The sequence below is a fragment of the Juglans microcarpa x Juglans regia genome, chromosome 6S (genome assembly GCF_004785595.1).
Source record: "Juglans microcarpa x Juglans regia isolate MS1-56 chromosome 6S, Jm3101_v1.0, whole genome shotgun sequence".
NCBI classification, from domain to species: domain Eukaryota; kingdom Viridiplantae; phylum Streptophyta; class Magnoliopsida; order Fagales; family Juglandaceae; genus Juglans; species Juglans microcarpa x Juglans regia.
This window is the reverse complement of record NC_054605.1, coordinates 19,950,060-19,967,263: the sequence shown is the minus strand read 5'-3', so window position 1 is coordinate 19,967,263 and position 17,204 is coordinate 19,950,060. Positions and strand designations below refer to the sequence as shown.

Below are 17,204 nucleotides of genomic sequence, written 5' to 3'. Positions count from 1 at the left end.
TGTTAAAATGAGTTAATACTTTTTATGAAAAGTTAAAAAAAGTTATGGGTTCTACGTATAAAGATGTATTAAGTTGAAAAAAATTATAGATCTCCTGTGTAAGGAGGTTTTAAATTGAGATAAGTTTAGTAATTCAAAAGTTGGATGTTTAGATATTAGATTTAACTTAAAATTAAAATAAATTCAGCTAAATCTTACAATTAAATGCAACCTAAGACAGACCTTCTCGTACCAAAACTAGACACATGCTTTTATTAATAATAATCTATTATAACTCATCTCAATTAAGTTCTAAATGTGTTGAATAAAATATTATTATAATAATATTATTATTTTTAAATTTAAAAATATTGAATTATTTATTATATTTTATATAAAAATTTAAAAAAATTATAATAATTATGTGAGATAGCTGATCTCAGTTCCCATCCAAACCGGAGCAAAACCTTGCCTCCAAACTCCGAAGTCCTAAACTTTTCCATGTCAAATCGTAACCTTAAACGCGGAATCTATGGTGCTGACCAACGATCCGGCATCCGACTTTGGCATTAGGATATTTCCTTCCTTGAGGTTGTTGAATTGATGGATTCTTGTCTTGGGATCAGTAAATTATTGTCTTGGAATAAATATTCTTACAAGTATTTTACAACCCATTTAAAATTAAGATTCTAGAGCAGATGTCAATAGACTGTTGCCCTTGCCTGTCCATTTCAGCAATTGTATCCAGAGACCATATGAACAACATACAGCTAGCTTAATTCATGAAGACGCTATGCAGCAGCAGCAGGTAGCACCCTCTATATCCCAGCTGCGATCTGACTTTAGAGAAGTTGGCAAGGTAAATAAATGCAAATGGAATGAAAAACATTGCCTTGGAATGGCAGTCTTCCAAAGACTGTCATGAGTTTTTCAGAAGTTGGATTCACATTTTATACCACTTTCAAGTGCTCTCAAGAGGTAGATTGATAAACCAAACCCCCTTCGAGGAAGAAGGATTCTCTCATTATTTCACAAACATTTTAAAAAATTATTTTCATAAGTCATATTTTCGTATACAATGACCCATGGAAACCTCCCTCTCTTGCTAAAATGATTGGAAGAGGCCGTTTAAATAGTCCTAGTTTTTTTCCTATATATTTTCGTCATCATCCTTGAGCTAAATTTAGCTTTTCCCCTTCACCATCTGGCTTGTCTCTGCCTTCCTTATGGTCTTCGCTGATATCCTTTTTAGTTTCAGGCTCATTCAGTTTGGATTTTCTTCTTCTGAAGAAACTCGATGAGGCCTTGGAGGGAAAACTCAGCATCTTTGCTCTTCATCAGCTCACCTGCAACTTCTGCAGGGGTGACTTTAACCTCCCCTATAAGCCCTTCAATTGCTTCAAAGAACTGATGCTGGGAAATTCTATGATAGTTGAAGGCTAACTGCTTGAATGCAGAAAAGGTGCAATATGACATGTGAACGTGCATGTCCATGCGTCCTGGTCTCAACAATGCAGGGTCTAGCCTGTCTTTGTGATTGGTCGTGAACACAACGATTCTTTCTTCACCACAGCAAGACCAAAGTCCATCTATCAAGTTGAGGAGTCCGGAAAGTGTCACCGGATTTTTGTTATCTTTACCAGATTCACTCTCAGATTCTCGGTTCTGCAGATTGATACTGCAATCAATATCCTAGATTACAAGAATAGATCGATTCGACATGCTGAGTAACAACGATCTTAACTCAGCATTGAACTGGACATCTGTTAGATCCAAGTCGTAGATGTCATAATTTAGGTGATTAGCCATGGCTGCTATCAAGCTTGACTTTCTAGTGCCAGGAGGACCATACAACAAGTACCCTCGTCTCCAAGCTTTCCCAGTTCTTTTATATAATTCCTTCCCCTCCACAAAGTTCTTCAAGTCATCCATCAATGTCATCTTAAGCTCTGAATCCATGGCAAGCGTCTTGAAGATCATTTGGTGTTAAGCAAGAGGGAAAACGAGTTTGAATAATTCAGTATATATTTTTTTATTCTGCTTTACAAAATATATAAGTGTACAATGAAACTAATTATGGAAATTTACATATAAGGAAACTATACTATTGTAACAGTTGCCTAAGATTAAGAAATCCCTGATTTTGTGTAATCTAAAAATATGGGAAGAGATGATTCTGTCAATACTCCCCTTCAAGTTGGCGCATGAAGATCCGTAATGCCCAACTTGCATGAGAAATGGTGGAAAAGATCTTGTCCTAAAGCTTTGATGAAGATATCTGCAATTTGCTCATGTGAAGAAGTGTGAATTGCTTTAAGGAGGCCGGAGCGAATTTTGTCGCGAATGATGTGGCAATCGATCTCAATATGCTTGGTACGTTCATGGAACACTGGATTGTGAGCAATGTGAAATGCAGACTGATTATCACAGTAGAGATGGAAAGGCTCGGGATGAGGAATGCCAAGATCAGTGAGAAGTTGCTTTAGCCAGGTGAGTTCACAGGTGGTGACAGACATAGCGCGGTATTCAGCTTCAGCAGAAGAACGAGCAACAGTAGTCTGTTTTTTTGTGCGCCACGAGATTGGACTGGTACCGAGCTGGATGAAATAGCCTGTGGTGGAGCGACGGGTGGTTGGGCAACTGGCCCAATCAGAATCAGTATAAGCTGTAACCTGAGTGATACTGGAAGAGGAGAAAAAAATGCCTTGGCCGGGGCTCCCTTTGATGTAGCGGAGAACACGCGTAGCAGCAGTCATATGGGGAACACGAGGAGCATGCATAAACTGACTAAGAATGTTGACGGCATAAACAATGTCAGGTCGAGCGATGGTCAAGTAAATGAGACGACCAACAAGACGACGATAAATGATAGGATCAGGAAGTAGAGATAGAGTCCGTTTGAGTTGGTAGATTCTGGCATTATTGCCATGACAAAAACGAGAGGAAAGGTCCACCCAAACATCACGTGGGTTGGTGTGATATTCAAGAGAATTGGCAAGAGAGGGGCTGATGGAATTGAGGATCCAGGTAAGAACCATATCCTTCGTTTGGTTCCATCGGGTGTATTCAGGTGTATTAGGTTCAGGAGCTTTGAGAGTGCCATCAACAAAACTAAGTTTGTTTTTGGCATTGAGGGCTCGGGTCATGGCTTTTTGCCATTTGGGATAGTTGTCGCCGGTTAGGAGTCCATTGACAAGGGTTAAGCTTGGTGAATCTGAGGGATGAAGAAGACAAGGGGAAGGGAGGGAAGGGAGAGGTGGGTTGGAGGATTCAGCCATGGTGATGCCAAAAAAAGACAAAACCTAGCCTGATACCATGTTAAGCAAGAGGGAAAACGAGTTTGAATAATTCAGTATAAATTTTTGTATTCTGCTTTACAAAATATATAAGTGTACAATGAAACTAATTATGGAAATTTACATATAAGGAAACTATACTATTGTAACAGTTGCCTAAGATTAAGAAATCTCTGATTTTGTGTAATCTAAAAATATGAGAAGAGATGATTCTGTCAATATTGGGTGATCAAGATCAATCACCCTCGAGTCCCAGCGCCCATAAACAACTATGTGAAGCTTTATAGCCTTGCTTTCTTCTTTAATGACCTTGGCTCTATCCAAATGTATGGTAAATATGAATTCAGTACCATTTCTCTATGTTTCTGATGGAAGTTTAGCTCGTACGATCTCACTTCAGATCGAAGAGATAGAGACACTTTCCGATCACCCCGATTTCTGATACCGGGTGATTCAACCTCCTTGCAAACCAATGTCCAAATTAATGGCACATCTCCATAAACATCAACTATCTCTTCATCTCTATCCACAGTGACCACTAGTTTCGTGTCCCTCTCACCTTTGCTCGCTTTGATTCTTTGAATATATGGGGTCACTTTAGTGCCCAAGTAGGCATAAATTGCCACAAACATCTCGTTTGTCGAATGCCCTTGAAATTCCTCTATGACGATGGTCAGTTTTGAAGAGAATTTTCGGGAAAATTTGTCGATGCTGGAGGAGAAATAACTTCGGAGTCCATTTGGAATCAAATCATTGGCAATGCTTCGAATAAGCATCGCTGTGGCAGCGAAAGAGGCTGCTGCAGTCAAAACTGTTGATGGATCAGACAACCTTTTGCGTGACAACATTTTCCAAAGCTTTAATAATACAGTTAGGTTTTGCTATCAAATGATAAAGATTGTGGATTGATGAAATTAGCTTTTGCTTTGGATTGACCGAAAGATTTTTTGTTGATTTCTTGCCTCTGCAGCTCTTCCCTCGACGTGTTTTATAACAGAGTTTAGCCTCGGAAAAGACTTCTTCCATTTGTTGTGGTCTTTGGTTGACATTGAAGAATTCCATTTTAAAACAGGGAACCTTTTGATTTAAGTATGACATTGACATTTCAACTTCAAAATGTAAAAACATTTCAACTTCGAAATGTAAAACATGGTAGGTAACATCATTATCATCTAGACATTGTTTTACATTCAACTTCGAAATGTAAAACATTGTAGGCAACATCATTATAATCTAGACACTGAAACGGAAACCTAACTCTGAAATTTCATCCAATGCTTGCCCTCCAAGCAATCACGACTTCCTCGTACCTTCATGTTTGCCCTGCACGAAATGTCAATCTTCTGCTGCCCCTTTAACTTTAACGGTCACGTGGAATACGTTAAAAAAGTGGTTTGGAATGGTACTCGAAGGAGAAAACGAAAAGTACTTGGTTTAATTCCTATAAGCAATATAAATATATATATATATTCTATTTTTCTTACATTAGATTTTGGGCCCGAGTGGAGGGTAAAACGAAGAGGTGAAAGTGAATCGGGTCAGAGTAATTAGTCCCAAATATATGTATATATATATATATAAGGGACCCTAACTGTACGTTTCTTGGTGCCACAATCCAACAATCATTGTTATGAGGTCGCTTGAATTCTGATTGAACAGTGCAAGTGTCGTAGGTTCGCTCGAGCGGATGTTCACTCAGCTCGAGCGAAGTCAGACAGAGAGCTTCGCTCAACATTCGCTCGACACTCAGCTCGAGCGAATTCAGACAGAGAGCTTCGCTCGACATTCGCTCGACATTCAGCTCGAGCGAATTCAGACAGAGAGCTTCGCTCAAGTATCGCTCGACATTCAGCTCGAGCAATATCCAAGTCAGAGAGCTTCGCTCGACCCTCGCTCAACACCCAGCTCGAGCGAGTTCTGGCAGAGAGCTTCGCTCGACTCTCGCACAACTGTTGGCTTAAGCGAAGTACAGAATATCTACGTTCGCTCGACACTCGCTCGACGTTCGCTCGAGCCAATGTTCACAAAAGTGAATTCTCACTTTTCCTATAAATATCAAACGGCGCATCTTCTCTTCCAAGGACTTCAGAATTCATTTTTGCTCTTGTTTAGTGTTTTCTTGAGAGAGAAGTCTAGAGAGAGTTTGAGAGATAACTTCCTTGTGAAGTTTTGTTGTATTGATCTGTACTCCATCTCTGTTGATAGTGAAATCTTCGATACCGACCCCACCAGTGGATGTAGGCTCATTTTGAGTCGAACACTTAATTATTGGTGTTCTTTCTGTGTGATTGTCATCAATTTCTTTCGTTTTAGTTCCGCTATTATACTTCGTGTTAGTCTTAGCTACACTTATTCCCAACAAACTGGTATCAGAGCTTGGCTCAGGATCTGGAGGGATGGCTATGGCTAAGTTCGAAGTGGAGAAATTTGACCGTCAGAACAGTTTCAGTCTATGGCGCATCAAGATGAAGGCTTTACTGCGACAACAGGGCTTGTCAAAAGTATTAGAAGTGTTGGTATCTGAAGATTCTACGGCTCCTTAGAAAGAAGAAGAAGAAAAGGTACACAGTACTATTCTTTTGTCACTATCTGATGGAGTTTTAAGAGAGGTTGCTGACGAGGAGACTGCAACTGGTCTCTGGTCGGCACTTGAGAATCTGTACATGAAGAGATCTCTCACCAACCGGTTGTATTTGAAACAACGGTTATACACTCTCAAAATGAAGGAAGGTACTCTTATTTCTGAACACCTAGATGAATTTAATAAAATCATTATGGATCTAAGGAATATAGATATTAAGCTTGAAGAAGAAGATCAAGCGTTAATTATTTTATGTTCATTACTCACATCTTTTGAGAACTTTGTGAACTCCATGTTGTATGGTAGAAATACAATTTCCTTGGTTGATGTAAAGTCTGCTTTGAATTCTAAAGAGTTGAGGAATAAATTGAGTGTGAAGAACACTAATGAACAAGCTAGTGGCTTGTTTGTTAAGGGGTCCTCAAGCAGGGGTAGATCAAATGACAGGGGTTCAGAGAAGAATAAGGGAAAATCCAGGGGCAGTTCACAAACAACGGTTAGTAAGAAAAACATCAAATGTCATTACTGCCATAAGTTTGGTCACTACAAAAACGAGTGTCCAAAATTGAAAAACAGAGAGGACGGCACTAGTTCATCTAATGCCGTTAGTATTGCTGATGATAGGTCTAACGACCTAGATCTTGTTCTAGCAATAAGCGACTCCAATAGTCGCTTTAGTGACAAGTGGGTCATGGACTCAACTTGCACTTTCCATATGTGTCCCAAGAGGGACTGGTTCACTAACTATGAATCGGTCAACGGAGGTTCTGTTTTGTTAGGGAATAATATGGGTTGCAAAATTGCTGGAATTGGTTCAGTCAGAATCAAGATGTTTGATGGAATTGTCCGGACATTGTCAAATGTTCGACACATTCCAGATTTGAAAAAGAATCTTATTTATTTGGGTACTCTTGATTCTCTGGACTACAAGTACACTGGTGAAGGTGGAGCTATCAGAGTCAGTAAGGGCTCTATGGTTGTGATGAAAGGAGATAAGACAAATGGCCTTTATTTCCTTCAGGGCTCTACAGTGACAGGTGCAGCTGCAGTGTCAGTCTCAGATGATCCAGATACAGATGTCACTCGTTTGTGGCATATGCGTTTGGGTCATATGAGTGAAAAGGGAATGTCAATTCTGAGTAAGCAGGGTTTGTTATGTAATCAGAAGATAGGGAAACTGGATTTCTGTGAACACTGTGTGTTTGGCAAACAGTGCAGGGTTCAGTTCTCTACAGGGGTTCACAGAACCAGAAGTTCTGTGGACTACATTCATTCTGATCTTTGGGGCCCATCTTCCGTCCCGTCAAAAGGTGGAGCTCAATATTTGCTTACGTTCATTGATGATTTCTCACGAAAGGTTTGGGTCTACTTTTTGAAGCAGAAAAGTGATGTATTTGTTAACTTCAAACAGTGGAAAGTTTTGATTGAAAATCAGACGGGCAAGAAAATCAAGCGACTTCGCACTGACAATGGTATGGAGTTCTGCGGAGGTGAGTTTGATGAATTCTGCAGAAATGAGGGTATTGCCAGACATCGTACAGTTAGACATACTCCACAGCAAAATGGGGTAGCTGAACGGATGAACAGGACCCTCTTGGAGAGAGCTCGCAGCATGCTTTCTAATGCAGGCTTGGCTAAGGATTTCTGGGCTGAAGCAATCAACACGGCCTGTTACTTGGTCAATCGCTCTCCAGCCACAGCGATTGGTTTGAAGACTCCGAATGAGGTATGGTCTGATACTCCTGCTGATTATTCAAATTTGAAAGTTTTTGGTTGTTCTGCATATTTCCATGTTAATGATGGAAAACTTGAGCCAAGGGCAAAGAAGGGCATATTCATTGGGTATGCCAGTGGGGTGAAGGGATTCAGATTGTGGTGTACTGATCCTAAATCACCCAAGTTTGTAATCAGTAGGGATGTCACTTTTGATGAAAAATCCATGCTTAGTCCGAGGAAGGAGAATTCTGAGTCTACAGGACAAGAACAGGATGTTAGAAAGCAGGTGGAGTTTCAGGTGGAAGCATCACAAGGGCTGCCCAACGGCGCCCAAGATCATGCTATTGAAGATGAGCATGATTCTGATTCAAGTAGCGGCGCACAAGGTGAGCAAGACTACAGTATAGCGACTGGTAGACAGAGGAGGCAGATTAGACCACCTCAGAGGTATGCTCATGCAGATATGGTTATGTATGCTCTTACTACGGCAGAGAATATTGTTGGTCAGGAACCTTCCAGTTATTCAGAAGCTGTCAAGAGCGTAGAATCTGCACAGTGGTGCGCAGCTATGACTGAAGAGATTGAGTCTCTTCACAAAAACCAAACATGGGATTTGGTCTGTTGCCAAAGAAGGTAAAGATTGTTGGCTGCAAATGGGTTTTCAAAAGAAAAGAGGGAATCCAGGGTGATACAGATGCAAGGTACAAGGCACGCTTAGTTGCTAACGGCTTCAGTCAGAGAGAAGGCATCGACTTCACTGAAGTCTTCTCTCCAGTGGTGAAACACAGTTCGATCAGATTACTACTAGCTTTAGTAGCATTGTATGACTTAGAGCTACAACAACTTGATGTTAAAACAGCGTTCTTACATGGTGAACTTGAAGAGACCATTTACATGCATCAGCCAGAGGGATTCATTGTTGAAAACAAGGAAGATCATGTGTGCAGATTGAAGAAGTCTTTATATGGTTTGAAGCAGTCGCCAAGGCAATGGTATAAGCGGTTTGATTCCTTTATGATTGATCATGGTTATTTGAGAAGTAACTATGATAGTTGTGTTTATCATAAGGAATTATCTGATAAGTCTTTCATTTATTTGCTATTATATGTTGATGATATGCTTATTGCTGCTAGAAGCATATCTGACATAGGTTTGTTAAAGACCCAACTCAGAAATGAGTTTGAAATGAAAGACTTAGGTGCTGCGAAGAAGATTTTGGGAATGGAAATCTTCAGAGATAGGAAAGCTGGAAAGTTGTACTTGTCCCAGGGAAAGTATATTGAGAAAGTGCTTTAGAGATTTGGGATGTTTGATTCCAAACCAGTAAGTACACCACTTGCTACGCACTTTAAGCTTTCAGCTTGCCTATCTCCTCAGACAACTGAAGAGGAACAGTTCATGGCTAGTGTTCCTTATTCAAGTGCAGTTGGCAGCATCATGTATGCAATGGTTTGCACCCGCCCAGACATTTCACAGGCAGTGAGCGTAGTTAGCAGGTATATGGCTAACCCAGGTAAGACTCATTGGCAGGCTGTGAAATGGATACTCAGGTATCTGAGGGGAACCCTGAACTTTGGGTTAATATTTGATAGAGATGTCGATCTCAGTTCCAAAATTACTGGTTTTGTTGATTCAGATTATGCTGGAGACTTAGATAAAAGAAGATCATTGACAGGTTATGTTTTCACTCTGTGTGGGTCAGCTATCAGTTGGAAAGCAACACTGCAATCCACTGTTGCTTTATCAACTACCGAGGCAGAGTACATGGCAGCAGCAGAGGCTGTTAAGGAGGCCATTTGGTTGAAAAGCTTGGTCAATGATTTGGGTTTACAACAAGATGGGATCTCAGTATTCTGTGACAGTCAGAGTGCAATACATTTGACCAAAAATCAAATGTATCATGAAAGAACAAAGCACATTGATGTCAGGTACCATTTTCTCAGAGAGATTGTTATAGAGGGTGCTATCCAGATTCTGAAGATTGCTACTACAGAGAATCCAGCAGATATGATGACTAAGCCAGTTGCAGTATACAAGTTCAAACTTTGTTTGGACTTGATTGGTGTTCGCATTTTATTATTCCCGTAAGGGATTTGGTGGTGGGGATTGGTTTTGTGGTCGGAGGTTTTTTGTGTTTTGGCAGAGTTCAAGCCAAGGTGGAGATTTGTTATGAGGTGGCTTGAATTCTGATTGAACAGTGCAAGTGTCGTAGGTTCGCTCGAGCGGAGGTTCACTCAGCTCGAGCGAAGTCAGACAGAGAGCTTCGCTCAACATTCGCTCGACACTCAGCTCGAGCGAATTCAGACAGAGAGCTTCGCTCGACATTCGCTCGAGAAGCTCAAGTATCGCTCGACATTCAGCTCGAGCAATATCCAAGTCAGAGAGCTTCGCTCGACCCTCGCTCGACACCCAGCTCGAGCGAGTTCTAGCAGAGAGCTTCGCTCGACTCTCGCACAATTGTTGGTTTGAGCGAAGTGCAGAATATCTACGTTCGCTTGACACTCGCTCGACGTTCGCTCGAGCCAATGTTCACAAAAGTGAATTCTCACTTTTTCTATAAATATCAAACGGCGCCTCTTCTCTTCCAAGGACTTTAGAATTCATTTTTGCTCTTGTTTAGTGTTTTCTTGAGAGAGAAGTCTAGAGAGAGTTTGAGAGATAACTTCCTTGTGAAGTTTTGTTGTATTGATCTGTACTCCATCTCTGTTGATAGTGAAATCTTCGATACCGACCCCACCAGTAGATGTAGGCTCATTTTGAGTCGAACCACTTAATTCTTGATGTTCTTTCTGTGTGATTGTCATCAATTTCTTTCGTTTTAGTTCCGCTACTATACTTCGTGTTAGTCTTAGCTCCACTTATTCCTAACAATCATGGCCATTTCTTATATCTTATTCACACGTCTGGAATTTAGACGAGTATGTGTCTTATTATGAATACCAGTTTAAAAAAACAACCATGTTATTGTCCGAAAACACACATATAGCACAATGCTCATAGGACATTTTGTAGTAAAGCATATAAAATGAAGTTCCATCGACTTCAACTCTAGTAAAGCTACAATAAAACTGCTGGCTCTAGTAGCATTCGAGTACAGCTTTATAATATTTTACTAATAACTTGGATCACATCTCATGGGGCCACGCAGACTTGGATGGTGATGTGGATAATAACAGAACATCAGCCTCTGGTGCATATAATTAATGGATCGACGCAAACTTTTTGTCCAGAAAAACAGCAAAATGAAAACACTGAACTGCATTAGTCTAACCAGTGTTCTGCAAGCCTGCAGCAATACCCTTCATGGTCAATATGAGGGTATCCTCTAAACCAGGGGCATATTCGCTTGTTGGGTTCAGCTTCACAAGTTCGTCAGCCGCTTTGCTTGTCTCCATAATCTCCTTGGAGATGTGTGGCCGCACCTGCACATTATAGTTCGGATCCCTGATTCTCTTCAATGTGTAGGCTTGGCATACATTCAGGGTAGTAATGTAGGAATCACGAAGGCGGAGTCTTTGCTTCAAGTATGGGTCCCCTTCAAGAAGATCCCTGTGTCCAGCAATCTAAGAGCACAGGAAAAGGAAAACTCAGTTTTTGTTATAACCAATTCATTGGAAGGTCTCATAGGGAGAAATGTAATTGTCTAGTAAACAAAACTCAAATGTGTAAATATATTCTATCCAAATTTATTTACCTGCAGGAGAAGCCTCTTAGTTTCTTCATAATTGACCCTCAACCGCTCTCCAAATTTCCAGAGATCCTCTGAAACAAGGAGCTTGTCATACAAAGCAGCAATTCCTGGATCTCCCTTGGCAAACACCATTTCGACCAAATCAATGGTGACCCTGAAGAAAGGCCATGCATTGTACATCTCCTGCAGCATATGGAGGTTCCTAATGTCCTTCTGAATGACTTGTTTGAATGCCGCTCCAAAGCCTAGCCACACTGGAAGATGAAACCTTGTTTGTGTCCAGGCAAAAATCCATGGGATTGCACGGAGTGATTCAATACCTCCGCTTGGCTTACGCTTCGATGGACGGCTTCCAATGTTCATCCGACCATATTCCAACTCTGGTGTAGCCTACGTATATATAAATAGACAATGGTTATTAAGTCAAAGATGGTCTATAACGAGCTTGACAGGAAAATAAGATTGATGCTATCTGTGCAGAATTCTTACAAGGCGGAAATATTCGACAAATCGGGGTTCGTTGAAAACAATAGAACGATATTCTTCTGTAGCAATGACGGCCATTTCATCCATCAATGCACGCCATTCTGGTTTAGGAGAAACAGGTGGGTGCATACCATGCTCCAAAGTAGCAGCTGTGAATCGCTGGAGCGTTCTAAAACACAAGTGCTCCTCTCCAAATGATCGCTCAATAACTTCACCTTGAACAGTAACTCGGAGCGATCCATGAATGGTTTCAGGAGGTTGAGACAATATGGCAAGATGGGTGGGCCCACCTCCTCTTCCAACAGTCCCGCCGCGACCGTGGAACATAGTTAGCTTTATACCATATTGCTTGGCAACCTTTATAAGCTCCTCTTGAGCCTTATATAACTGCCAGGCTGCAGAGAACCGTCCTGCATCTTTACCAGAATCTGAATAGCCGATCATAACTTCTTGTTTCCCATTAATTCGGTTTCTATACCAATCTACTGAGAATAGCCGAACTAAAGCAGCAGGAGCAGCCTCCAGGTCTGCAAGCTTCTCAAACAGTGGAACAACTCTTAATGGTTGCTTCACATGGCATTCACGTTGCAGGAGCTCAACTGCAAGTACATCAGATGGTGCAGTTGCCATTGAAATTATATATGCTCCAAAGTTGTCTGATGGAAGTTCTGCTATGACGTGAAATGTGTCCAGAACATCACAGATTTCCTCAGTTTTAGGAAGATCGGGTCCAAACAGTGGGCGCTTGCCACCGAGTTCAGATAAAAGCCATTCCTGTCGACTTTCTTCTGACCAGTCTCGGTAGGACCCAATTCCCAGGTGCTTGGTAATGGCATCCATGACATCAGTATGACGATCTGACTCTTGCCTAATGTCAAGTCTCACAAGTGACAATCCAAAAGTTGACACTTGCCTCAAGAAGTCAAGAAGGCTTCCATCAGCAATTGCCTGGTCACCGCATGCACAGAGTGATCTGTAACATAGCTCAAGAGGTTCCAGAAACTGCATGCAATTTGAACTAGATCAGTATCTAAACCAATTGAACAATAAATACATGAAAAAGCAATTTGAAACTTCATACACAAGGAGTACCGCATTATTAGCAAATATTTTCAGTACCAAATCCACCTAATATATCTCCTTTCATTTCTTCACTTCTCAAGAATAATTAAGTACAGGATGATATCATAAAAGATTTAGGTGCCTTTTGGATAATGAGTTGAGATGAAAGTTGAAAATTGAATAAAATATTGTTAGAATATTATTTTTTAATATTATTATTGTTTTGAGATTTGAAAAAGTTGAATTGTTTATTATATTTTGTGTGAAAATTTGAAAAAGTTGTAATGATGAGATGAGATGAGATAAAACACTTCTTATATCCAAACGGGGCCTTAAACTCCGGGTTGTTTAAGAGGACTTGAGATGGCAACACAATTATAGGAAAATACCTGCTCAACGTTGGTGAAAGTTGCATCCTCTGGGATGTCAGAGTACCCATTGGCTAACAGATGGCGAGAGCGTTCACGTGTTTGATAAAGCCTATCCCTCACTTCACCAAGAATGACACGATAGGGTTCACTGGGAGGAACTTGTTTCCAAAACTCTGTTTTACACAAAAAGTCAATGAGTCCTATAACAGTAAAATATTTCAGGCCCCTTAATTGAAAATTCACTACACTACCACTAACAATAAGGCTGTTTTACAATCATTTTTCAAAGAGTGTCTCAAAGGGATAGAAATAAACTTGAAACAAGAATAAGCTGGATCATAGGGACATGGTTAGAAAGCACATTATCGTGGGAACCACTATTTGCATTTGTTCCTTCCATTTTACTAAAGCTGAAACATTGTGGATCAAACGTGAGGAAATTGGTATACGCTTCAGATTGGCAATTAACATTGAAACACTCAAGTGAACTATGCTTCCACAAATGGAAGGAATTTATAGGAAAGACAGGAGAAAAGGTCTCATGCATTGCAGTCTACCTCTTAACAGACAGTTCAATAAAGAATCAGCATTTACGATTTAACAGACATGGAAAATACATGAAAACACCTATATTTCTTGAACTGATGCATCATATATACAAAATATACAAGAAAAAAACACACCCGACCATAGATTGATTACCTATGTAGTGTTTTGCATCTTTCTTGGAAGACCTGTGGAGTTCATCTGCACGAACTTGAAGCTCATCACTGCAGCGCCACATAGACAACTGTAAGGGAATGAACATATATTAGCTGGTACAGATTACAAGTACGTAAACAATAAATAAGCAACAGTAACCCAATCAAGGCAATGAAGTTCTGTACAGATGATAGCAAGAAGTAGAATACCTCAAACATAAGATCCTCTATTTGGGAATAGTACAAGTTGGCAGCCATCATTCTGGCCAGTAAGCAAACATCCCTTGTGACCTCAGGAGTCACCCTAGGATTACCTGCATCCAATTTTTTAAAACGGTCACTAAACTGAGAGAGAGAGGGAGAGGGAGAGAGAGAATCCAGCTTCTGCAACTGAAATAAACTAATTAGACCTGCCAAATTGAAAAAAACAGTCCTTTAACATTATTCCAACTAATACCATTAAAAGTAATTAAAGACTGACTAATTTGAAACCCATTCCAAATTTGATAGTTGAAAGGTGTTCTGTTCATCATTTTGCTCCTTCCCAAAGAACTAAATTTATTAGAATCTTACCATCACGATCACCACCCATCCAAGATGAAAATTGAATAAGTGGGGCATTGTAAGGAACTCGTTCATTAATCCCTAGATTCTTCAAAGCTGTGTCAACACGGCGTAGAAACTTTGGAACACCCTTCCAGATTGTTTCATGGAAGTAGCTCATTCCTGCCCTCATCTCATCTTGTGGAGTCGGAGGGGTCCTCCGGATCTCATCCGTACGAAATGCGGCTTGAATCTACATGATGTCAAATAGCAGAATTGAGTGAAAACTAAGAATACAGTTGAATAAGCCAATATTTGCTTCTTTTTTTCTTTTGTTTTTCGGTTTTGTGGAAAAGCTTCCTGATGTGAATCCATGTTAACCTTCAAATTCATTCCATAACTTAAGTCTTCAGGGAGTTAACATGTTGTCGGCATTAACATATGTGGCAATCAATTGGTTTGCTGTAAATTACGGAGACCATCTTCCAAAAATTGTGTGCAACCATGTCTAACAGCAAAATGTGATAGCAAAATATGATGTCTAGCACCAAAATATGATGGCAAGTAAACAATTTCAAAGGATGCTGATATTCACCTCCCTTTGAAGTGCCTCATCAAGCTCTTGCTTATCATCAGGGGTAATGTCTTTGGCATACAATTGGGCCAAACAATTCCTTATCCTAATCATAAAGAGAAAAGGGAAAACATTAGGGAAAAACAAAAAAAAAAAAAAAGAGAAGTACTACAAGAATGCAAAGTTCAGTACTCTTTCCCTGACGTAAACCATAGGGCTTTTCATAAAGAATTCATACGTAAATTAAAGGACGTAAGGAAGTTTGAATGTTGGAATGCTCACCCAATATCTTAAAATAGAACCCCAGAGGGAGATGGAAAAGTTAAAATATCTAGTTGTAACTCATGGACACAAAACTATACTACTATAATGACTCGTGGACAAACCTTCCATGCTTCTGAAGTAAAGACCGACGAACTGATTGCGTAGGATGTGCAGTAAAGACTAGATCCACAGTCTGGTTCTTCAGAGCATCAAAAACTTCTTGTGGAGACTTGTTCAATTGCCCCACCAGTCTCTTGAGAGTTTCTTCTAGGTCTGATTCGGTTGTTGCAGAGTTTTCATCAGCAAAATCTCCCTTTTTCAACTTGTTCCGTCTGCGGTAAGCAATCTGAACCGCCTCGGCCAAGTTGGCCAAGTTAAGCATATGGGAGAAAGACTTTGCAATAACAATAGAGTCCCCTGGATCCAAGCTTGTCAACACACTTCCAAGCTCTTCTAGCTTCTTAGGATCATGGTTACCTTCATATTCGGCAGAAAGCTCGTAACACTCTTGAACCTATACAGATATTAGTAAGAGAGAAAGAGAGGAAGGAGAGAATCAATAACACTGTTGGTTAATTGCTATAATTCATTACAGAAACTGAAAATACAAAACAAGTCTGTTTACTTAAAATTTTGGGAAGAAAATAAAAAAAGATCCTCGTGCACCCATCTTTCCATGTCAAAGATAAAATACAAGAATCGGTGTGACCCTCTCTTAAACGGCCCTTGGTCTACCCACTTGTGACATTAATGAATCATATGCAGTAGCACGGACAACACAAACAATAGCTCCTCGACCCCACACCAAATCAGAACTGGAAAAGCCTGATGTATATTTTACTTTACATAATGGATTCTTATAATGACTTGGGACTCGTTGAAAGTTGAAACTGCCACATTATGTTGCTGCAGATATTGGACCTCAATGCAAACTCAAAAACTATCACTTCTCAATGCAAACTCAATAATTGGACCTCACGTGCGTTGATCAAAATGAAATGTGAACTTCTAAAACTGATAAACTAATAATCGAAAAAGGCCAAAATCAATCACTTACAGTTTCCTTAAGGTCCTCCCCATGTAAATCTTGGAGAATATCCAGAAATCGATCCAATAGCAGAGCGTCATACTCAATCAGCTTGTCATCCTCACTCACTTTCCCCGGAACCAAAAGCCGAAGCTGCGCGTCGATTGATGCCAGCTTCTCAAGATTCCGATTCGCCATTGCTCGCTCTCAGGATCACCCTCTGATCACAAAACCAAGAAAAAACGTGCAAATAGAATCAGAAAGCAAAAACCCAAAAAAGCGAGCCTGAAATCTCCGTTTCAATCAAGCGCCAGAAGCCACGGATTCTGATCGTGACCCATAAAAATAGAAGAGAAATGCAATCAAGTATCTGATGGCTAAAGGCCACGTGTAAGGAGAGTCAATGCAGTAAAACGAGAATGATAACACACACATAAAAAGAAAAACAGATAATTTCTAGATAAGTGTGATTTCCGTAGGGACCCAGAAATAAATATTCCGGCAGAGTTGTTTATGGTGGAGTACCTGAATCTGGGCAAGTGAGATTTGATACAAAAGAAGACGACGAAAACTTGGATCAGGGACCGAGTGAGTGAGCGAGCGAGATAGAGCGAGAGAGAGAGAGAGAGTTTTGAGATGCAAGTGGTCAGAGGATGCGACTTTATATAGAAAGTAAAAGCCTGTCCTTGTCGATGTCTAACCAGACTAGGTGTCTAACCAGACTAGGCCTCTCTCTGTGTGTTCGCTTCCATGAATCTCCTCTCTGCTTTGGGATTTCTCGGAAAGAGAATATGCTCACAAAGATTCTTGGACGGTCGAATTATTCTGTAAATTATAAGACTTCCACAGGGAAAGAACAACTGCAATCAAGGCGGGATGGGATTTCCTAGAAAAATACGATTGTATTTGTTTT

The 17,204-nt window shown here is 40.3% G+C and overlaps 1 protein-coding gene and 1 pseudogene across 3 annotated transcripts; both read right to left on the bottom strand.

Moving 5' to 3' along the window:
* Positions 1-1,191: 1,191 nt before the first annotated feature.
* Positions 1,192-4,123, bottom strand: LOC121236686 (annotated as a pseudogene).
* A 6,358-nt stretch (positions 4,124-10,481) lies between these two features.
* On the bottom strand, positions 10,482-16,986 carry LOC121236781 (phosphoenolpyruvate carboxylase, housekeeping isozyme-like). 3 transcript variants are annotated; one of them, XM_041133231.1, is made up of 11 exons: positions 16,817-16,986; positions 16,322-16,509; positions 15,387-15,778; positions 15,022-15,106; positions 14,457-14,679; positions 14,094-14,197; positions 13,885-13,972; positions 13,201-13,355; positions 11,753-12,751; positions 11,267-11,653; positions 10,482-11,135 (listed from the first exon to the last, which is right to left on the bottom strand). In XM_041133231.1, the coding sequence occupies exons 2-11, from the start codon at positions 16,487-16,489 to the stop codon at positions 10,839-10,841; spliced, it is 2,898 nt and encodes a 965-aa protein (XP_040989165.1). In that variant the 5' UTR covers positions 16,490-16,509; positions 16,817-16,986; the 3' UTR covers positions 10,482-10,838. The 3 variants fall into 3 exon arrangements, with proteins under 3 accessions (XP_040989165.1, XP_040989166.1, XP_040989163.1); XM_041133232.1 differs by having other exon boundaries at positions 16,322-16,668; positions 16,817-16,916; XM_041133229.1 differs by having other exon boundaries at positions 16,322-16,916.
* Positions 16,987-17,204: the final 218 nt, after the last annotated feature.